Genomic DNA, 24,619 nt, shown 5'->3' on the forward strand with positions numbered 1-24,619 from the left:
CAATCAATAAATATATAATACATAGACTATGCAAAAGCACTTAGTTTTAATCTCAGATGACTAGTAGAATTGTTTCTGACAAATTGCAAAGTTACTTGCATTTTCTTCTTAATACGTGACAGCCATCAGCCAATCACAAAATGCATATACTTATATTCTGTAAACCTTGCACATGCTCAGTAGGAGCTGGTGCCTCAGAAAGTGTGCATATAAAAAAGATTGTGCACATTTAGATAATGGAAGTGAATTTTAAAAAGTTGTTTAAAATTGTGTGTTCTATCTGAATCATTAAAGTTTAATTTTGACTTGACAGTCCCCTTAACATAAAGAATAAAGCACATTTTCTTTGTGAGTAATTTCTTCTACTACAATTTCACATGTAAAATAAGGGAAATTTGTTTGCAAGTAGGATATGTTTTAGACCTGTTTTTATTTTTCTCTTTCAAAGAAGATAGTCAGTGAACTGGTACTAAGTGTTGCCCTGTAACAACTTATCTTCAGATGTAAGTACAACTTATCTTGAGATGTAAGTGCATATAAGACTAATGAAACAACATTCCCTACTCATTAGCTCATTGCAAAGGAGGCATACAAAAAACACACACACTCAAGGTATTTTGGTCTGGACAATAAAGTTACTTTAAACACATCATTTCAGCTTTGAGCACAAAGTACTCCTGTCATTATTTGATGAGGGTTTGACTTTTAAATTCACTTTCGATTTGAAGTAATGCATCCCTCATCTGAACACTTTAATGAGATTTCTGTCTAAGAGATTCAATTAGTTATTAGTTTATGCACTCTCTAGTTTTCCAATGTCAAGAGAGCTACAATAAATAATTGAAATTCATTTGCCCTCAGTCCCCTGAGTACTGTGAGACTCTGCAAATGACTTGCACAGCTACCCTTTAGACTAAATGGGTTAAATTAACAAAGATTCTTAGTGCTTTTTAGACCTGTCAAGACTTAAAAAGGCAACATCAAACTAAAGCAGTGTTTAAACAGAACGTTCAATAGCGAAGGAGTTATTATAGTACTTAAACAGCCCAGCAACTAAACGATTCGCACAAAGAAAGGAAGATTTGGTTTCTATTCACTTTCTTATTTTTAGAAAAGAATTTATGTAAAAAAAGATTAATCATTTCTACAGAAAACTTACCTTCGAACACTGTTTGTGATTCTGACACCAAATCAAGGAACCGTTGTTCTGCAACAGAAAAAAAAATATATATTAAAAAATATATCTGTTACTTACTATGATTTCATCTTAAATTATTTTTGCCATTTGTTGCATCTTTATATATTTAACAATAAAAAATCACTTTAAAAATGAATTAGTTGGACAGATTACTACTAGATTAATTTAAAATAAATGGAAATTGCATCATCTTGGGCTCAAATACTATGCTTAGCAGTAGTCAGATTTTGACATGTTTTACAAATACGCAATGAGAGATGCTTCAAGTACTTTGGATAATGCATTTTTTTTAAATCCATAATGCTCTTATAGCCAAAGACAATTACTGAAACTTAACTTTTATAACAGGAACCTTTTACAACCACGTAACATCTGTAAAGCAAGCTTGTAAGGAAGAGTAAAACACCCACAGAGTTGAAGAAAACTTGGCAAAACTACACAGCTACAGGCAAACTGCCGAAAAGCTAAGAAAGGATTAGTGCAGTACTAATGCTGTTGGCCTTGTATTTTGTGGTCAGTAATTGCCAAAGCAAGATTGGGCTAGATGGTTTTGCTAGAATGTAGGACCCTTATACAACAGCATTACATACCTCCCAACATTTCAAAATTCAAAAAAAGGACATGCACATTTACATGCAGATACACACCCTTATACATACAGATACGCACACACACACTACATAGCTTACATTTATACATGCATATACACACTACATAGCATACACTTATACATGCAGATACACACACAGTTATACATACAGACACACACTACATAGCTTACAATTATACATGCAGACACACACAAACTACATAGCATACACTTATACATGCAGATTTACACACACACACACACACACTTATACATACAGATACACACACACACACTACACAGCTTACACTTATATATGCAGATACATAAACACTACACTGTATACACTTATACATGCAGATACACACACTATATAGCATACACTTATACATGCAGATTTACACACACACTTATACATACAGATACACACACACACACACTACATAGCTTACACTTATACATGCAGATACACACACATTACATAGCATACACTTATACATGCAGATACACACACACTACATAGCTTACACTTACACATGCAGATACACACACTACATCCTAAATGGGTATCTGTAATTCATTGTATGGGGTCCTGGGGTTGGCAAGCAGATTAGCTAGCAGTCTGAGGCTGCCACTGTTCGTTACCCTGGTGTTAGCACTGTTCATCGTATAAAACTGAAGAAATGCTAGTATTATCTCCAGGGGTTAGACATCATCACTACCAGAGGTTAGAGGTCACCATTACCTGAGGTCAGAGGGTATACAGTATTCTTACTCCTGCTTAACCCACCCACCATTCCTTTTCCAAGGGAATCTAACAGGTATCTAACCCTGGGAGAGAAAGGCCAGCGGCTTCTGAGTGTGGGCCCATAATGCATGCGGCAATGCGGGGCAGATGGCAAGCAACCCGGGACAGCAGGATAGACCCCTAAAATCGGGACTGTCCCGTGAAAATCGGGACTGTCCCGCGAAAATCGGGACACTTGGGGCTATATTAAAGACAATATTTTAATTCAACTTCACAAAATGTAATCTAGTGCTAAATGCTGTACTTTGTATTCCTTTGTAGAGACTAAATGCTCAGACAACTGTCAATGCGCAGGTAGCACAAGGCTGAGTTACCTGTCCATACATTCAATGAAAGTTGCAAATTCTGGTAAAATTTATAATTGAAACATTGCTGTTTTAAACTGTGTAAACTGGTGGTAACAGCAAGTATCTCCACTAAAGTCTCTGGGCCCGATGATCTAAAGCTCTCCACTCTAATGAAGATGATCTCTAAGACATCTCATCAGTACTGCAAGGTCCCTCAAACAATTTAATAAATGTAAATGTTAGCTTGAGAGCTGTTCTTTTCACAGTGCAGGGCTCTGGGTGTGAAGGAGAGACACCTACATTGCAATATATTGCTCAAAAAGCTCTATTTTGCGAGAGTTCTTTCCATGTAGTGGAGTTTTTGATTATCAGGCTCTAGGGAAATGTTTTATGTTACCAACCAGTTTACACAGTTTACAACAGCAATGGAAACTAGGCATTAGAAAGCCAAAAACCTTAGTATAAAGTGTAGAATCATACAAAAAAATATAAATATGGTGCATGTTTACAGAAATACAGACAGATCTAACTACAAGCTTTGTAGAACTCTATTTTATGTGAATAAATACATTTCTCCATGGAATTTATAATACTGGGCCAGCAAATTTAGGAGTGATAGCAATGGATTTTCTCCAACGCATAGCAGATGTACTTAATGTCTGCAGAGCAAATTAGCAAAGCATACATGTTATTACAAGCTTTCCTTTTGAAATGTGGTTTTGTTTGTGGTCTAAAAAATATAATATCCAAAGAACAGGCCTTTCCACTGCTTATTAGCAAATTTGGTAAAACATTTGCTCATAATTAAGGCAATGCTCATTACCACAAAACACCCACACAATTTTTATTATTGGTAAAAATGGTTAGTGGACTGGATTCAGCAGTTTGGTCAACTGTTCATAGGACATTGTGGCGGAAATAAACAAACCACGGTTCTGAAAAAAAATATGCCCTTCAATACTTCACAGTGGGGGAGACCCATGCATCAAAAGCATAGGATAATGTGTCTAAGAACACAAAGTATTACCACAGGCTTACTCTTAAAACAGACCTTTTGCTATGTGTTACATAACACGGCCCCCCTGAAAGCACAAGGAAATGTTGGCAGTTGTGAATCTGTTATAAATAATATAGCAAAGTTTGCACAAAAAAAAATGAAAGCAGATCTTTGACTCATCAAAGAGAATATAAAATAAATGGCACTTTCAACAAATTAGTGATATTTTAATCACAAATTGTTTAAAATGCTATGTATAGAGATGTGAAACACTTTTGAGTTTATAATATAAAATGTTTAAAGCGATACACAAGTCAAAATTCAACTTTCATCATTACATAGTGCATGCAACTTTATGTAATTTTACTGAATGTAATGGTCTTTATGTTGATATGTCTCATTCAGTAACATCTCCAAATATGTCAAGTGATGGTGAAAGTTTAGCCAGTAAAATACAACTGCAACAAATAATGCACATAGAAAGATTCTACACCCAAATGTTAAGTCTTGTAGTTACAAGGTGTTTCATGTCCCATTTGAAACTCCAAATGTTTCTAGAGTGTGTAATGAAAAAAAATAAAAAAATATATGCTTCAAATTATTTTTTGAATGGCTATTAAGTTTTCTAAGGTCATACATAGAACATGTAAAACCTCTATGGCAAAAAATGTGGAGAACAAAATGCTTTTATTCAAATACTGCAATGACATGCTTCTATTTACTAAAAAAACAAAAACCTCTATGTTTATTGTTTCTTAATATAGTAAAGAGAATGGATTAAAAGGGAATTGTACTCCCCCCTCTTTAATGTGTCCCCAACAATCCATTTTATCTGCTGGAATGTATTAAATGGTTTACAATTAGCTTCTTAATGGGATATGAAACCCAAAAATGTTATTTCATTACTCAGATAGAGCATGCAATATTATACAACTTTCCAATTTACTTCCATCATCCATTTTTCTTTGTTCTCTTGATATGATTTGATGAAAAGCAGGGACGTAAGCTAAGAAGCCGGCCCACTTCTGGAGCACTATGTGCCAGCAGTTTTGCAAGAATTTTATCCATTTGCAAGAGCATTAGAGGGCAGCACTATTTCCTGCCATTTAGTGCTCCAGATGCCTACCTAGGTAACAAAGAATATCATGAGCATGAAGCAAATTTGATAATAGAAGTAAACTGGAAAAAAAAAATTGTATGCTCTGTCTAACCACAAAATAAAGGGTGTTTCTGTTGCTCTTATCAGCTACTTGTCTGCGTACATAGTCCCTTTATGTAATGTTAAAAGCATTTTCTGTTTAATTGCACAATTTTTAGACTTGTAAGTCAAGTTGTAGGAGTGACCTGCATATCTATTCTTTGAGCTTGATTTATCAATCCATGGCAGACAGGGGCGGACATATTCACCCCTGTCCCCCCAAGCTCTCCTCTGGCGGGCAGCGCTCCTTTGAGCTTGCGTGCAACAGTGTCTCTTGCCCTCGCACAGCCAATCACACGTGGGCAGGAGCTGTAAAACTCCATGATCGGACGAGACTGTGGAGATTGAAATTCTCCACCTAAGAGGTAGAGAAAATGGATGGGAAGAAGGGGTCTGATGACCGCTGCTTTATAAATCCTGACTGCAGGTTGTCTTGTGCGAACCTGCAGTCAAAGGGAGGCGAAGGGCTTGATAAATCAAGCCCTCACTAGTTGTTTCCTCTTAGATGGTTGTTTGATAACAAGAATGGCAGTACATTTATCTAGGTGGAAAACATTAAATCCCAATAAATTATTTCCTACCATACATTTTAAGTCAGATCATTGAAACATGAGAATACAGTTTATGAACAAAGGTTAAAAATCATGAACACTACGGGTTTCTATTAAAGAGGAAGTGGCTTCAGCATAACGAGATTTTAACAGTTCTCGCAATGTAAGCCATGAAATCCCTACACTGCAAAGTAGCTGCAAAAATGTTGAGCAAATAGAATTCACCTTCATAATCTGTCTTTCAAAAGGAACAGTGTTTTTGTGACTGGGCTTTCAAATGGGACTGTGCCTTTGTGACCGGGCTTTTAAAAAGAAATGCACGTTTATGACCTGGCTTTTAAAAAGGTTTGCACCTTTGCGACCGGGATTAAAACTGTAAACCACAGGTTTTCTCTTCCCAGTCACAAAGGCAGAATTCTGTTTGGTATTCCAGTCATGAAGGTGCAATCCCATTTAAAAGCCCGGTTATGAAGATGCCTGTACTGATACTGAAAGAGATATTATGACAATGCTAGTGTGAATTATACACAAACATTTACAGAAAGCAATAGTTACATGCCATTTTAATTTCAGCTTTTTATCTCCCCCCATAATTTTAATGAATTTTGGTTTAACCTTGAAAATAGCTTTATCAATGCAGCAACCAGAAATCTATCTCCTACTGATGAGTTCCAAATAGAACGAAACAGGCTGTCTAGGAGTGATTTCTGATTTGCTGCTATAATCGTGATAAAAGGATAGCTGTGTTAAAACAGTATTTTTGAAGCAAAAAATCTGAGAATTTGCATATCTAATTTGCATAGCTTACCCAGAATTCTCTTGTGCATTGGTAACATTGTATATGAGTTATTTCTGGGGGAAAAGCAAGCAGGGATTCTTGCCTAGATGTGCTAATTTCCTATGCAAATATTTACATTGATTTAATTTTGAGACATGGAGGATTTTAATTTCAGTTTTTTATCTGCCCCCATAATTTTAATGAATTTTTATAATATATATATATATATATATATATATATATATATATATATATATATATATATATATATATTTATATACTATTATTTTTTTAATATGAATTATTGTTAATTCAAGCCCTGTCTATTATGTTGACCCCCTTTAGCAATGAAGTATCTAATTAAAGCATGCAATATAAGATTTTTAAGTAAAACCTTTCTTTTTGTTCAGAATATCATTAGCTTTTATCATACTGGCAAACTTTTGATTAGCAGCCAGAAATGTTTCCTTTCAAAGTACATTCCTATCAAATGATGCTTATATGGAAATTTTATACAGTGCCTCAACACATTGTCTAACACTTACCTAATGCAGATGTGCTATAAAAAGATAACTCTAACAAAGCTGATTTGAAAAGTTACAGAGGACAAGATGCAGATGAATATTAAATAGGAGCTAAATGTATATGTTCCTCTAAATGCAAAATAATTATACATTATCATTCAGAATTAAAACAATACACTTAATTTAATATGAAGTGCCAAGTCTTTTCACTCATAAAAATTGGTTTAATCAACAATCAGTTTAATCTTGTTTTATAAATATAAACTAGTCTATTATCAGTCACGTTTTAGAAACTAATGATTGAATGGAGAGGGCAAAATATACTCCTTAAAATGTGTCACAAAAATGATTACAAATGATTTAATCACAGTTCTATTGGATAGTATACACATTTGACAATATGCATGCAGCCTCCCTTTTACTTTTGCAGAGACAGTGTCACATTAAATGGAATCTATTTAAAGAAAAATATCTCTGCATCTCACTCCATATATGTGCCTTTTTTTGGTAGAGTTGTCAAATTTAAAGGGCCATAAAAGTAAAAAAAAGTGCATACTCTAATTTGTTAGAGCATGTATATATAAGACTATTGATTCTGCACTATTGTGTGTTTAACATCCACAAAGGGGTTAAACACAAAGCAGAAGTACCATTGGAACCTACAGAGCAGGGTCGATAGTCTTAAAATTACATGCTCTAAAGAATTTGAGCATGTCATTTTTCAACTATTACAGCCCTTTAAATGGGAAATCTAATTTTCATGCAAAGCTTGTCAGTATATATATCTGAGAACAATTCAAGAGAAAAAAAAATTGCAATAGGAAAATAACCTAATGTGTGCCATAGTTTTTATGGCTCTAGAAAAAAGCGTAACTGTAAATGTGTGCTTTAGGGTGACCACAACTCAGAGGAAAGAACAGCAGACAGAAAATACCCTGCAACCTTACCTAAAACTATTATATAATTATATTATTTCATTTTAAATGTTTGTTTAAGAGCCACAAATTTATATGTGGGTTTTAAGGCTTCTAAAATATTGATCTGTGGCCCCCACTGCATTAGACCCGTATCTTATAGCACTATTGTTGGCATATAACTATGGGGTTAAAGGGACAGTCTACTTGAAAATGTTTTTTATTAAAAATATTTATAATCCCTTTATTACCCATTCCTATTTTTGTATAACCAACACAGTTATATTAATACACTTTTTACCTCTGTGATTAAGTTGTATCTAAGCCTCGGCACACTGCCCCTTATCTCAGTTATTTTGTCAGACTTGCATTTTAGCCCATCGGTCTTTCATAAATAACTCCATGGGAGTGAGCACAATGTTATCAATATGAAACACATGAGACAAGAGGCAGCCTTCAAGGGCTGAGAAATTAGGATATGTGCCTACCTAGGCTTAACCTTCAACAAAGAATACCAAAATTGGAAAGTTTTTTTAAAATTGCATGTCCTATCTCAATCATGAACATTTAATTTTGACTTAACTGTCCCTTTAAGTCCAATCTTTCCAATTCTTTTTTTCATTTTTTTTAACAAAGTGATCACAATCTTTCCGAGTCAAACACAGCAGAGCCTAATAACCGCCATGACATTTGATCTCCATTTTCCCATAAGGGCACGCTGATATACCGATATGGATGCAGATCACTATATACTGGGCAAGTTTGCTCAATGATGTTTTTAAAACTTTTAATATTCCAAGTTCCAAAATTTCAAACATCACTGTACAGAATGAGGTTTGTCTATGCTGAATTTCTGTTATTGTAAGTAGATGGTAACACTAGGTTCTAAATACACCGTGACTTTTCAAAACACGATTTTTGGTACTACTGATTTTTGTAAAAACCTTTGCTACAAACCTTGGTCGCAAATAAACAAGACAGAACATAAAACTGTTATATCCTAAATCATAAATACACAATTGCCGATAGAAATTCTGTATAAGAAGACGAAATAACTGTAACTCAAGTTTTAAATAAAAATAAACATTTTTTTTCAAGAGTACAATTGCTAAATGCAATTGCTAGGTGTTGTGGTAGTTATTTACATTTTCACATTTCCTGAAGATCTCACTAACTCTACATGATATCTCGTACATACAGTTTATGTCTATTAAATACATGTACATCATGCACCTGATGAAACGGTTGTTATACCGAGAAACACGTAGTGAATTGGGTTTCAATAAAATACCCATTTTTATTTTACTCCTTGACATCACAAAGTTTTTATTCAGTTTTTACTCAGTAATTAGATATTTGGACATTTGTTTAAGTGGTTACTGGCTTACCGCTTCAAAAAGAAATTGTTCTTCATAAGTGATTGGGAACCTACAAGCAGTGTGTCGTCATATATCCTTAAAGGATAGCTCGCTGGGTAGCTATTAATGATCCAGCCTGCATCTGTGGCACTTCTCAAGTGCTTCACATCTAGTAAGTGACATTTTGACACATACAGGGGCATTGGTTCTGACGTTATCACACTATTGTGGCGCCCCTTTCTTCTCTTCATTTTCTACAGATTTTCGTTGGTTGCCCGTCGTCACATATCCCGAGAGGATAGCTCGCTGGGTAGCTATTAATGATCCAGCTCGCACTTGTGGCACTTCTCAAGTGCTTTACATCTAGTAAGTAACATCTTGGCATACATAGGGGCATTGGTACCTGACGTACTTACACTTCTATTGTGGCGCCTCCTTTCTTCTCTTCATTTTCTATATCCTAGCTCATACTCTCTGTCTCTGAGCAGCCATGTTGTCTAAATGCAAGTAAGATGGGAACATATAGCATATGCACATATGCCCCTAAAAACACTGATAATTGTCACTGGAAGTGTTTGTGCAAAAACAAGTATATAGCAAAAATGCTGCTATTCAAAATTGAAATGCAATCATGAATATTTTACATTTGTATATTATGTCACTTTAAAGTTTTTAAAACTGGTATAATAAGGAATCTGTTAAACTCAAATATTATTCATGTAATTTTGTATCAAATTGTATTAAACTGATTATTTTTATATTTTTATTTCAATTTTGCTTGATTTTATAGTAAAGTGTTATGTATATATCATAACAAATATTTTTTTGGCTACAAATTCAAATTCTAGGTGTTTATCAATCTCCTACAGTATAAAGGTGAACTAAGAATATCTCCTATATATATATATATATATATATATATATATATATATATATATATATATATATATATATATATATATATATATATATATATATATAGTTTAGAATACAGAAGTTTACTGAGGGAATTTTCATTATTCACAATCACAGCACTGTTTGCTGATAGTTTTCATTCCATTCTTATTTCTTGTTAAAGGGACATTATACACTCATTTTTTCTTTGCATAAATGTTTTGTAGATTATCTATTTATATAGCCCATAAAGTTTTTTTTTTTTAGATAAATGTATAGTTTTGCTTATTTTTAAATAACATTGCTCTGATTTTCAGACTCCTAACCAAGCCCCAAAGTTTTATGTGAATACTGTCAGCTACCTTCTGCAGCTTGCTCCTGTTTGTGTAAAGGGTCTTTTCATATGCAAAAGAAGGGGGGGGGGGGGAGTGTCTTATTTCCCACTTGCAGTGGGCTTTCCAGCTACCTTTTCAACAGAGCTAAACTGACAGCTTCTAAGTAAGTTTTTAAACAGTTTTATACTGGATTTTTATATCAGTATCTGTGAATCTTATTCTTTATAGTAGTGTCTATTACATGCAGTTATATGAAAATGAGTGTATACTGTCCCTTTAACTAATTTAACAGGTGGAGGAACAAATTACTACTAGGAGCTTCTTTCTCATTCCAGAGGGTTTAGAATTACCTCACACCTGCACATTGTCAATTAGAAGGGGAAAAAAGTTTTAGTTTTTGATAAATTGGGTTGACACATGTTCATTCTTATTAAATACAGGACCTACTGATATATGGAAATGCATGTAGTTCATCTAGGCAGAGCTGTCAGAATGACAGGATTTCTCAGCTCCAGGCATAAGGGATCCCAAACATACCTGCATTTAAAGGGACATAAAAGTATACAATGAATATGCTCTAATGTGTTAGAGTATTTTATTATTGCACTATTGCTTCTATATATCTATGTGTTTAACCCCTGCAAAGTCAGTTCCAGAGCAGCACTACTGGAACATACCTAAACACATCTGGCAAGCCAATGACAAGAGGAATATGTGCAGAGCCACAACACACTAACTTCTAGTAGTGCACTGCTGCCCCTGAACCTACCTGCTGTTTAGCTATTGACGTTTATATACTGGTTACAATCGATTCTTGTTTTATTTATATGTATAACCCTGATTTTCAACAAAGGATACCAAGAGAATAACAAATTTATAACAGTAGTAAATTAGAAAGTTGTTTAACATTGTCTGCTCTATCTGAAACTTGAAATATTTTTGGGGGGTTTCCTGACTGTTTTAAAGCTACTTAGGGTTTGTCTTCTTCCAAACTTAAAATATTGCATTATGTGCTAGCTGAATCATGAACGTTTAATTTTGACTTGCTTTTTACATATGCTTCAGAAATTCATCTGTATACATATAAAATCTTTTAAAAACAACTATCATTTTAGTAGGTAAGTATGCACTATTTTGTAGTTCAGGGACAAACTCCTTGAAAATCTAATTTTTCTTATCTCATTTGAGGTTAATAAGGAGTAGATATAACAGAGCCCCTATACTCATCAAGCAATCAATATGCAAAATCTGGAATTGTAAGGGTTCATGAATTTTATGGAATGTAAAACAACATACTTAGGGGAAAAAATTGTAGGTATTCATTTTTAATGTCTACATTTTAAACAACTTTCTAATTTACTTCTATTATCTATGTTGCTTCATTCTCTTGATATCCTTTGCTGAAAAGCATATCTAGATAGGCTTTGTAGCTTCTGATTGGTGGCTGCACATAGATGCCTTGTGGGATTGGCTCACCCATGTGCATTGCTATTTCTTCAGCAAATAATATCTAAAGAATGAAGCAAATTAGATAATAGAAATAAATTGGCTTGTTGTTTAAAATTGTATTCTCTATTTGAATCATGAAACACATTTTTTGGTTTTAGTGTCCCTTTAAATTCAAGGCTAGATATTAGATATGTGCAATATATCCCATGTATATTATGACCATTCTATATGCCACTACCCTGCAAAGGGAACTATATACTGAGTTTCAAGTGTTTTGTCATCACTTTCAGTAATATAAATTCTTTAAGTAATTGATATAAATATTTGTATAATATAAAAAAATGTTCTCCATATTGAAGAAAAAAACATCAAGGGTAATGTTTCTGTTGTGTCAAGGACATTTGTTTTATTGCATACTTAAATATATATTGCTCATCAAAAATTCATTTAGACACTAGGAAGAGGAAAGAATAGCTTGTTTATCTTTCAAAATGTTGTAAATGCCTCTTTTGTGACCCTCTTAATCCCAAACCAACAGTATCTGCTTGATGTAAACTAGTTCAAAGATTCACCACTTTAAAAAAAAAAAAAAAAAAAACTCTGCTCCTTGATACAGAAAAAATGTTCAATCAGTATTTGTTTGACCTTATTTAGTCCCTGATGCTACAAATACAAACTACCCCATCTCATAAATTTAACTACGTTGTTGGAAAACCTATTTCTTTTGTTTTCAAACTTCCTCCTTTGCTTCATCAATGCAGGTTTTTTTTTATACACAAATTAGCAAATTAACATGTATACACTGTGTATCACTTACGTACATTAGTTTAGCAAAGCCTAAAAAAAACTTTTTTTCAAAGGAACATTAAATTCAAGTGAAATTCCCTTAAAATGTATCAATTTCAATTGTGCATAATGGGAAAAATAACAATTAATTTCTATTGCTTTTTTGCCTCCGTTTCTTGTAATTTAACATTTTAACATTTAGTTTTTTTCCCACTACCATGGCATACCTGATATTTGTGGCAAGTATTAGGAACTCAAGAGGATGGGGAGGGCTGACGCCGTTTTGTGGGAAAGACCTTTTCGGGAGGGTGTGGGGTCACAGATGGATAGTGGGTGGGATAAAGGGTGTGTTTGGTTGGTTAGTGGGAGTGTCTGGGTAGTTTATGGGCAGTGATAATAGAAATTCTTCAAATAGGGACATATGGTTGTCTCAGAGGGACATAGCTCAGAATTAGGGACTGTCCCTCTCAAAGACGGACAGTTGGGAGGTCTGTCCTAGGGAGGATGGAGTGACTTCCATGGAAGTAAAAAACCTGACTCTCCTACATGACGCACATTAATTGCTTGATGTCTGCAAATAAGAAAAACATAGTAACTAGGCTTGTCAGTGTTTTAAATGCTTATGAAGCCGATAGATAGATAGATAGATAGATAGATAGATAGATAGAAAGAAAGAAAGAAAGAAAGAAAGAAAGAAAGAAATGACTTTAAATTACCCTTTAGGGGCAAATATGTTTTAAAAAAACAAAACTGTAAGAAACTAATTTAAATATCCATAACACCTGCTTCAAAGCAAATGAAAATGACATAAGTATAAACACACTCAAACTTGATCCATTAAAGGGACAGTCAACACCCGACACAACATGATTCTATATTTTTAAAACCCAAATGAAGATCTGCCTGCACCGCCTCCCTTCTGCATTACCTATATCCTTGTCCTAGTAATCATTTACGATACATTGTTTAATCTACACTAAATATGGCCGCCAAACTCCTCCCCCTCATCCTTCTTCCCCATCTCTATGCCATTTCAGGCTCGTCCATGTAGGTATTGATGACGCTCTTCATACGTCATCGCGCATGCGCATTTGTAATTCAGATCAGAAATCGGACTTGCAGCAGCTAATTCATGTATTTGGTGTCCGCAACAATTGTGCAGAATAAAGTTCCACTTTTTTGGTTCCTTTCGTATTGCGCATGGGCGAAACTCCGTGAACGAGCTTGAAGATTCTGACCCAGGATTGAATTATGATCGGCGGATGGCTTGAAAGAGAAGGGAGATACATAATGGTGGGGGGAGTTAGGCAGCCATATTTCGAGCAGATTAACGCATGTATTGTGAAGGATTACTTGAAGAAGGATAGAGGTAATAGAGAAGGGAGGCGGTGCAGGCGGATCTTCGTTTGGGTTTTAAAAATATGGAATCATGTTGTGTTGGGTGTTGACTGTCCCTTTAATTGTAATACAGCAGTTAAAGTGATTGTAAAGTTTAAGGAATTAGAGCCAGTAACTTAAAATACTCTTAAAAAACATGGGTACTTTAATTCATTAAACTTTACAAAAAAGCTTTTTAAAAAAAATACTTAACTTTTTTTGCGGTAAACAGACCGCCACTCCTCCACCGGCATCTTCTTCTGTATTTTGCAGATCGATGACGAATCCTTCTTCCTTCAATCGTTGCGTGCCCCCACTGGCATCCATCTCGTGGGGCAGGCAACGATTGGAGGAAGCCGGATTCGCAAAGACGTAGTAATTTTTTTTAAAAGCGTGTTTGTAAAATTCAATGAATTAAAGTGCCCCTTTTTATAAGAATAGTTTTAGATACTGAGCAGTAATAATTCATTAAACTTTGCAATCACTTTAAATTAATACTCTCACAGTGTCCAACTGTATTAAAAATTGCATGATCATCCTGATCTAGGTGTTTGGTTCTGTTGCTCCTTACTTCTCCATTTATGTCCTGAATTCTCATGCAGACACTAAACACTAAGTCAAATCCCACTTCAGAATGAAGACCAGTTAAAATAAATTCTTATTTGTTCAATGTTATTATTATTATTGACATTCTTGTTTTAAGGCTTTCCATCTTTCTTAATTTTGGGGAAAAGAAGAAAAGAAAAAAAATAATAACCTGTTTATGTAATTTTAAATCATAAAGCAATTTACAAGGATATCAGATTACATTTTATATGTATGTTTGTGTCAATTTAAAAACACATTAATGATAATTCTCAGCTTTTGCTATGCAGTTGTAATTTTTGATGCTACACATTTAGGGCTAGATTACAAGTGGAGCGCTAATTTAAAGTAAGCCCATAAAGGGGAGCACATTAAATAACCAGCCATGGCTGGTTAATGCTACTGCAAGCTCCTGGTAGCACTTTGCACTAGGAGAAATTAACCAGAGGTCAGAGATCGGGTTAATGGATAGTTTATGTAATAAAAATACAATTATCAGCATCTTTATTTAGTTTTTAGATAACTGCACAAAGCAGCTTTAAGGGGTTAAAGTGAGGGGATGTGGAGTGTCACAAAACATCACTGAAAAGTGCCTTTATATAGTGGTCTATGGGGACTGTATTTATACTGTAAATATATATGTGTATGATTATATACATATATATTTATGTGTTAATATGTGTATATACACACATATAAACACATAAATATATATGTATATAATCATACACATATATATTTAAACTTTACTGCCCAACGCTGCGTGACTTACTCCCTGCGCTGCGCTAGGTTCTCTGCCGTGACTATCAGCATCAGAACAAGGCTCCCATTGGAGCCTATGGAAGCTTCCATGCAATGCGAACGTGACATTGCGTTTGCATGCGCTGGTATTTCGAGTGGAGTGCAAATATCGCGCTCACGAAAGTGCAGTTTTGCATTCCACTCATAATCTAGGCCTTAGTATGGTTTTATTACAGTATATTTTTTAGTGATTGCACATTGCTGGGAAAATGTTTCCTAGCAAGACTAGATGACTTAATTACACTAATTGCTTGTTCTTTTTATTTAACAAGAATATTAAATATTTGTCCTTGCGAAGAGGACTATGGGGACAGCATAATTTGGGTTTATTTGCCATATGCTTTTTACTTATTGTTGCAGCTGAATGACACTGACAGATTAGTTAGAATAAAAGTATAGTTTAGGAAAATGTGTCAATAAAATCATTATGTGTAGCATATATAAAGGTTGTGCACACATAATATATTCATTTTATTTCTACATCAAGTTGTAAATTACAATAATCTTATTTTATATTGCATACTGGATGTACAGGGTTTTTTTTTTGCTGAAAGTATTCTGAAAGTAAGTGCTAGGACACAAGGGCAAGTGATAATGCAGATAGGTGTTCCTGTAAGAGAGAGATAAAGGTCAAATTTGAACTGCAGAGCACTGAATTTCACTATAAAGGGACAGTATACACTCATTTTCATATAACTGCATCTAATAGACACTACTATAAAGAATAAGATGTACAGATATTGATATAAAAATCCAGTATAAAATGGTTTAAAAACGTACTTAGAAGCTTTCAGTTTAGCTCTGTTGACAAGGTAGCTGGAAAGCCCACGGCAAGTGGTAAATAAGACACTCCCCCCCTCCCCCTTCTTTTGCATATGAAAAGACCCTTTACACAAACAGGAGCAAGCTGGAGAAGGTAGCTGACGGTATTCAAATAAAACTTTGGGGCTTGGTTAAGAGTCTGAAAATCAGAGCAATGTTATTTAAAAATAAGCAAAATTATAATTTTTTTTAAAAAACAAACTTTATGGGCTTTATAAATAGATCATCTACAAAACATTTATGCAAAGAAAAAATGAGTGTATAATGGCCCTTTAAGAACATTTACAATGCATGAAACCTGATGGTAATAAAGGCATAAACTAAAAACATGACCCTATTTTACTTATTCCAAATGCCTTACATGAGGTCACCGACATTCTAGCAATGTAGAGAAGGGCAATGCATTTGTACATGCCCTATAATTATGTATGAGATGGGTTACGTGACGTCTGTCACTAAAGTAGTGTAAATACTCTTAAAAGGAATATTATTGCACACACGTGTTTACTGCGAACACGTGTTGCGGTGCAACTCAAATGTATGTCCCCCTAACAACTCTTAACAGTTGGCTGAACAGATATGAAGCTTTCATTGAAATGCCCAAAGCCAAGACAGTTAAAGACAGAAGTCACGATAACCAGGAACAGGATACTGAAATCCTAATGCCCAAACTCAAAATGACCAAAGGAACAGGAAGTGAGCTAAAAACCCACCAGAATATGGCAGGAAATTTGCCAATGACTGTTAAAGCTGATCAATAATATCCAGCACCAAAAGTTCTTTGTCTGAAGATGATCTATATCATGGTGTGCTGTTTTGATTCTGTTGGACTATTTTTAACCTTCTGCTTGTCCCCTGACTTAGTAGTTGTACCAAATTATTGCTTCTGACCTTGTGCCCAACTGTGGCAATAAATAATGCAACATTTGGAATACTGACCATGGCAGAGAAGAAATGATAGCTAAAATGACCTTAGAATGTGACCAGTTCCCTTGATTTAGAATCCAAATCAAGATCTCAAGTTAGATTAAAGAAATACAGGAAAACGTTTTGCTTTTCTTTTTTCAGTTTTGTTTTACATTTATTTCGATTTGTTACTCAATCAATTGTATAAATCATTCAGTGTTTTGTGCATTGTACTGTTGCTGAAATCTCCATTCAAGTATTGTGCAGACTTCAGATTTCTATTTTACCTTTAAAGCTTCATTGTAATGCTATTTATAGCACTTGTGACTGTCCTAGCTGTGCATTATAACTAGGAGATGAACAAATATGATGGCACATTCATAAAATGAATGTCAAAAGGTAAATCAATAAGTCCTAATCGTATCTGAGAAGCTCTGAGTTTACATTACCACAGTGAAAGTATTGCTCTATATTGTTTTGCATGTGCAGATGCCAAATTTCAAGTGTATAGCATTAACCTTCTCTTATTTACAGGACACTGTGTATAAGCTGTTGAGAAATTTGCAGAAAATTAAGTGAATATTTTGCAGTCATCAAATAATTTTCAAAAGAAATCCCTCTGGATATTATTCATGAATTAAGAGACACTGCACCATCTTACCCTACAGTTAAAAAGTGCTGTCTGATGTTTAAAGGGACACTGAACCCAAAAAATATTCTTTGTGGTTCAGATAGAGCATGCAATTTTAAGCAACTTTCTAATTTACTCCTTTTATCAAAATTTCATCATTCTCTTGGTATCTTTATTTGAAAAGCAAGAATGTAAGTTTAGATGCCAGCCCACCACTCATAATCTAGCCCATAGTATCTAAATAGCATTACATTTGTTTATGTACTGCTCTTAACGATCACTGTGAATATGTGATTACTTTAGGCAATTTTCAACCTTTGCAGTATACTTAGGTTGTAGATTATGTTCTCTAGTTTGTTGCACAAGCACAATTTTTGGAGCAAGAAAAATATATAATGAATGTATACCAATTAGCTTTCCTTCTCATTAATTAATAGCTAAATTGATATTTTAATTAATTAATTGTAGGGAATGGCATTTTCAGTTTAATGTCCCTTTAAAGTCCTCATTTTCTATGGCATTTTCTATAGCTTGCTATTGTTCACAATTTTTTTTTTTAAATTTCAAGATAAACAATTTATCACTTTTGTAAACAAAAACGGTGAATTCAAGTATGCAGCACTTCTAAAGTCAGATTTACTATATATTTTTTTTTCTCCAAAAAACATAATTTATGCTTACCTGATAAATTTATTTCTCATGTAGTGTATCCAGTCCATGGATCATCCATTACTTGTGGGATATTCTCCTTCCCAACAGGAAGTTGCAAGAGGATCACCCACAGCAGAGCTGCTATATAGCTCCTCCCCTCACTGCCATATCCAGTCATTCGACCGAAACAAACCGAGAAAGGAGAAACCATAGGGTGCAGTGGTGACTGTAGTTTAATTAAAATTTAGACCTGCCTGAAAAGGACAGGGCGGGCCGTGGACTGGATACACTACAAGAGAAATAAATTTATCAGGTAAGCATAAATTATGTTTTCTCTTGTTAAGTGTATCCAGTCCACGGACCATCCATTACTTGTGGGATACCAATACCAAAGCTAAAGTACACAGATGATGGGAGGAACAAGGCAGGAACTTAAACGGAAGGAACCACTGCCTGTAGAACCTTTCTCCCAAAAACAGCCTCCGAAGAAGCAAAAGTATCAAATATGTAAAATTTGGAAAAAGTATGAAGGGAAGACCAAGTTGCAGCCTTGCAAATCTGTTCAACAGAGGCCTCATTTTTAAAGGCCCAGGTGGAAGCCACAGCTCTAGTAGAATGAGCTGTAATCCTTTCAGGAGGCTGCTGTCCAGCAGTCTCATAGGCTAAACGGATTATACTCCGAAGCCAAAAAGAAAGAGAGGTTGCCGAGGCCTTCTGACCTCTCCTCTGTCCAGAGTAAACAACAAACAGGTTAGATGTTTGGCGAAAATCTTTAGTAGCCTGTAGGTAAAACTTCAAGGCACGGACTACATCTAGATTATGCAAAAGACGTTCCTTCTTTGAAGAAGGATTAGGACATAATGATGGAACAACAATCTCTTGATTGATATTCTTGTTAGAAACCACCTTAGGTAAAAATCCAGGTTTTGTACGCAGAACAACTTTATCTGAATGAAAGATCAGATAAGGAGAATCACAATGTAAGGCAGATAACTCCGAGACTCTTCGAGCCGAGGAAATAGCCATCAGAAAAAGAACTTTCCATGAAAGAAGTTTGATATCAATAGAATGAAGGGGTTCAAACGGAACCCCTTGAAGAACTTTAAGAACCAAGTTTAAGCTCCATGGAGGAGCAACAGGTTTAAACACAGGCTTAATTCTAACTAAAGCCTGACAAAATGCCTGAACGTCTGGAACTTCTGCCAGACGCTTGTGTAAAAGAATAGACAGAGCAGAAATCTGTCCCTTTAAAGAACTAGCTGATAATCCTTTGTCCAAACCCTCTTGGAGGAAGGACAATACCCTAGGAATCCTAACCTTACTCCATGAGTAATTCTTGGATTCACACCAATGAAGATATTTACGCCATATCTTGTGGTAAATTTTCCTGGTGACAGGCTTTCGTGCCTGTAATAAGGTATCAATTACTGACTCTGAGAAGCCACGCTTTGATAGGATCAAGCGTTCAATCTCCATGCAGTCAGTCTCAGAGAAAGTAGATTTGGATGATTGAAAGGACCTTGTATTAGAAGGTCTTGTCTCAGAGGCAGAGTCCATGGTGGAAAGGATGACATGTACACTAGGTCTGCATACCAGGACCTGCGTGGCCACGCAGGTGCTATCAATATCACTGATGCTCTTTCCTGTTTGATTTTGGCAATCAGAGGAGGGAGCAGAGGAAACGGTGGAAACACATAAGCCAGGTTGAAGAACCAAGGCGCTGCTAGAGCATCTATCAGTGCCACTTCTGGGTCCCTGGACCTGGATCCGTAACAAGGAAGCTTGGCATTCTGGCGAGACGCCATGAGATCCAATTCTGGTTTGCCCCAACGGAGAACCAATTGAGCAAACACCTCCGGATGGAATTCCCATTCCCCCGGATGAAAAGTCTGACGACTTAGAAAATCCACCTCCCAGTTCTCTACACCTGGGATATGGATCGCTGACAGGTGGCAAGAGTGAGTCTCTGCCCTGCGAATTATCTTGGAGACTTCTGACATCGCTAGGGAACTCCTGGTTCCCCCTTGATGGTTGTTGTAAGCCACAGTCGTGATGTTGTCCGACTGAAATCTGATGAACCTCAGTGTTGCTAGCTGAGGCCAAGCCAGAAGAGCATTGAATATTGCTCTTAACTCCAGAATATTTATTGGGAGGAGTTTCTCCTCCTGAGTCCATGAACCCTGAGCCTTCAGGGAGTTCCAGACTGCACCCCAACCTAGAAGGCTGGCATCTGTTGTTACAATTGTCCAATCTGGTCTGCGAAAGGTCATACCCTTGGACAGATGGGCCTGAGATAACCACCAGAGAAGAGAATCTCTGGTTTCCTGATCCAGATTTAGTAGAGGGGACAAATCTGTGTAATCCCCATTCCACTGACTGAGCATGCATAATTGCAGCGGTCTAAGATGCAGGCGCACGAATGGCCCTATGTCCATCGCCGCTACCATTAAGCCGATTACTTCCATGCACTGAGCCATCGTGGGGCGCGGAATGGAGTGAAGAACACGGCAAGCATTTAGAAGTTTTGATTACCTGGACTCCGTCAGGTAAATTTTCATTTCTACAGAATCTATCAGAGTCCCTAGGAAGGAAACCCTCGTGAGAGGAGATAGAGAACTCATTTCTTCGTTCACTTTCCACCCATGCGACCTCAGGAATGCCAGAGCTATCTCTGTATGAGATTTGGCAATTTGTGGTAATGCCTGTCTAGAAAGGCAAACCTCAGGAACTGATGATGATTCTTGTGAATCGGAATGTGAAGGTAGGCATCCTTTAAGTCCACTGTGGTCATGTACTGACCCTCTTGGATCATGGGTAAAATGGTTCGAATAGTTTCCATCTTGAATGACGGAACTCTGAGGAATTTGTTTAGGATCTTTAAATCCAAAATTGGTCTGAAGGTTCCCTCTTTTTTGGGAACCACAAACAGATTTGAATAAAACCACTGTCCTTGTTCCGTCCGCGGAACTGGATGGATCACTCCCATTACAAGGAGATCTTGTACGCAGCTTAGGAATGCCTCTTTCTTTATCTGGTTTGCAGATAATCTTGAAAGGTGAAATCTCCCTTGTGGAGGAGAAGCTTTGAAGTCCAGAAGATATCCCTGAGATATGATCTCCAACGCCCAGGGATCCTGAACATTTCTTGCCCACGCCTGGGCAAAGAGAGAGAGCCTGTCCCCTACTAGATCCGTTGTCGGATAGGGAGCCGCTCCTTCATGCTGTCTTAGAGGCAGCAGCAGGCTTTCTGGCCTGCTTGCCCTTGTTCCAGGACTGGTTATGTTTCCAAGCCTGCTTGGATTGAGCAAAAGTTCCCTCTTGTTTTGAAGCAGAGGAAATTGATGCTGCACCTGCCTTGAAATTTCGAAAGCACGAAAATTAGACTCTTTGGCCTTTGATTTGGCCCTGTCCTGAGGAAGGATATGACCCTTACCTCCAGTAATGTCAGCAATAATTTCTTTCAAACCAGGCCCGAATAAGGTCTGCCCCTTGAAAGGAATGTTGAGTAATTTAGACTTTGAAGTCACATCAGCTGACCAGGATTTGAGACATAGCGCCCTACGCGCCTGGATGGCGAATCCGGAATTCTTAGCCGTTAGTTTAGTCAAATGAACAATGGCATCAGAAACAAATGAGTTAGCTAGCTTAAGAGTTCTAAGCTTGTCAACAATTTCAGTCAATGGAGCTGTATGGATGGCCTCTTCCAGGGCCTCAAACCAGAATGCCGCCGCAGCAGTGACAGGCGCAATGCATGCAAGGGGCTGTAAAATAAAACCTTGTTGAATAAACATTTTCTTAAGGTAACCCTCTAATTTTTTTATCCATTGGATCTGAAAAAGCACAACTGTCCTCAACCGGGATAGTGGTACGCTTTGCTAAAGTAGAAACTGCTCCCTCCACCTTAGGGACAGTCTGCCATAAGTCCCATGTAGTGGCATCTATTGGAAACATTTTTCTAAATATAGGAGGTGGGGAAAAGGGCACACCGGGCCTATCCCACTCCTTACTAATAATTTCTGTAAGCCTTTTAGGTATTGGAAAAACATCAGTACTCACCGGCACTGCAAAGTATTTATCCAGCCTACACAATTTCTCTGGCACTGCAATTGTGTCACAGTCATTCCGAGCAGCTAATACCTCCCCAAGCAATACACGGAGGTTCTCAAGCTTAAATTTAAAATTAGAAATCTCTGAATCAGGTCTCCCCGATTCAGAGACGTCACCCACAGACTGAAGCTCTCCGTCCTCAGGTTCTGCATATTGTGACGCAGTATCAGACATGGCTCTTACAGCATCTACGCGCTCTGTATCTCGTCTAACCCCAGAGCTATCGCGCTTGCTTCTCAATTCAGGCAATCTGGATAATACCTCTGACAGGGTACTATTCATGATTGCAGCCATGTCCTGCAAAGTAATCGCTATGGGCGTCCCTGATGTACTTGGCACCATATTAGCGTGCGTCCCTTGAGCGGGAGGCGAAGGGTCCGACACGTGGGGAGAGTTAGTCGGCATAACTTCCCCCTCGACAGACCCCTCTGGTGACAATTCTTTTATAGATAAAGACTGATCTTTACTGTTTAAGGTGAAATCAATACATTTAGTACACATTCTCCTATGGGGCTCCACCATGGCTTTTAAACATAATGAACAAGTATCCTCTGTTTCAGACATGTTTGTACAGACTAGCAATGAGACTAGCAAGCTTGGAAAACACTTTAAAGCAAGTTAACAAGCAATATAAAAAACGTTACTGTGCCTTTAAGAGAAACAAATTTTGACAAAATTTGAAATAACAGTGAAAAAAGGCAGTTACACTAAAAAATTTTTTACAGTGTATGTAACAAGTCAGCAGAGCATTGCACCCACTTGCAAATGGATGATTAACCCCTTAATAACAAAAACAGAATAATAAATGACAAAAACGTTTTTTAAACACAGTCACAACAACTGCCACAGTCTACTGTGATTGTTACCCTCCTCAAACACGACTTTGAAGCCTTTTGAGCCCTTCAGAGATGTCCTGGATCATGCAGGAAGAAGCTGAATGTCTCTGTCAGTATTTTTAGCTGCACAGAAAAGCACTAAAATAGGCCCTTCCCACTCATATTGCAACAGTGGAAAGCCTCAGGAACTGTTTCTAGGCAAAAATCAAACCAGCCATGTGGAAAAAAACTAGGCCCCAATAAGTTTTGTCACCAAACATATATAAAAACGATTAAACATGCCAGCAAACGTTTTATATTACACTTTTATAAGAGTATGTATATCTATTAATAAGCCTGATACCAGTCGCTATCACTGCATTTAAGGCTTTACTGACATTAATCCGGTATCAGCAGCATTTTCTAGCAAATTCCATCCCTAGAAAAATATTAACTGCACATACCTTATTGCAGGAAAACCTGCACGCCATTCCCTCTCTGAAGTTACCTCACTCCTCAGAATATGTGAGAACAGCAATGGATCTTAGTTACTTCTGCTAAGATCATAGAAATCACAGGCAGATTCTTCTTCTAATGCTGTCTGAGATTAAACAGTACACTCCGGTACCATTTAAAAATAACAAACTTTTGATTGAAGTTAAAACACTAACTATAATACACCACTCTCCTCTTACTACGTCCATCTTTGTTGAGAGTTGCAAGAGAATGACTGGGTATGGCAGTGAGGGGAGGAGCTATATAGCAGCTCTGCTGTGGGTGATCCTCTTGCAACTTCCTGTTGGGAAGGAGAATATTCCACAAGTAATGGATGATCCGTGGACTGGATACACTTAACAAGAGAAATAATGTTTTAATTAATTTAGAAATTGACCAGTGAATTGTCTATATTTATTATGTCTTATATTTAAAGTCATATTAATTATTAAACCAAAATTATATAAGAAGCGCCTTACTTACACCCTTATATGCTGTTTAAAAGAATACTCTCACAGCTATTCTGAGGTAGGATACAAATACGAAAGGAAATAAACAGCGCTTAGTCTGTATCTAGGTACAGATTAGCTAAGGGTGTACATCAATCAACGATACAATAAAGAAGAAGGAAACAGCATTATATATAAAAAATATAGTACAATTTATTGCTATACAAACTCAACCTATGGTAAAATATAGATGTAGTTAATAAAATATGCGTATAGCAATATTCATAAATGAAATTAAAATAATTAAATATGAGG

At 36.3% G+C, this 24,619-nt stretch overlaps 1 protein-coding gene across 1 annotated transcript in view; it reads right to left on the bottom strand.

The window, feature by feature from the left end:
• Nucleotides 1-24,619, bottom strand: part of ANOS1 (anosmin 1) — a 210,802-nt gene that overhangs the window by 160,980 nt on the left and 25,203 nt on the right. The window contains 1 exon segment of the mRNA XM_053706453.1: nucleotides 1,160-1,207. Coding sequence (XP_053562428.1) covers nucleotides 1,160-1,207 — 48 coding nt within the window.

Source organism: Bombina bombina, chromosome 3 (assembly GCF_027579735.1).
Source record: "Bombina bombina isolate aBomBom1 chromosome 3, aBomBom1.pri, whole genome shotgun sequence".
NCBI classification, from domain to species: domain Eukaryota; kingdom Metazoa; phylum Chordata; class Amphibia; order Anura; family Bombinatoridae; genus Bombina; species Bombina bombina.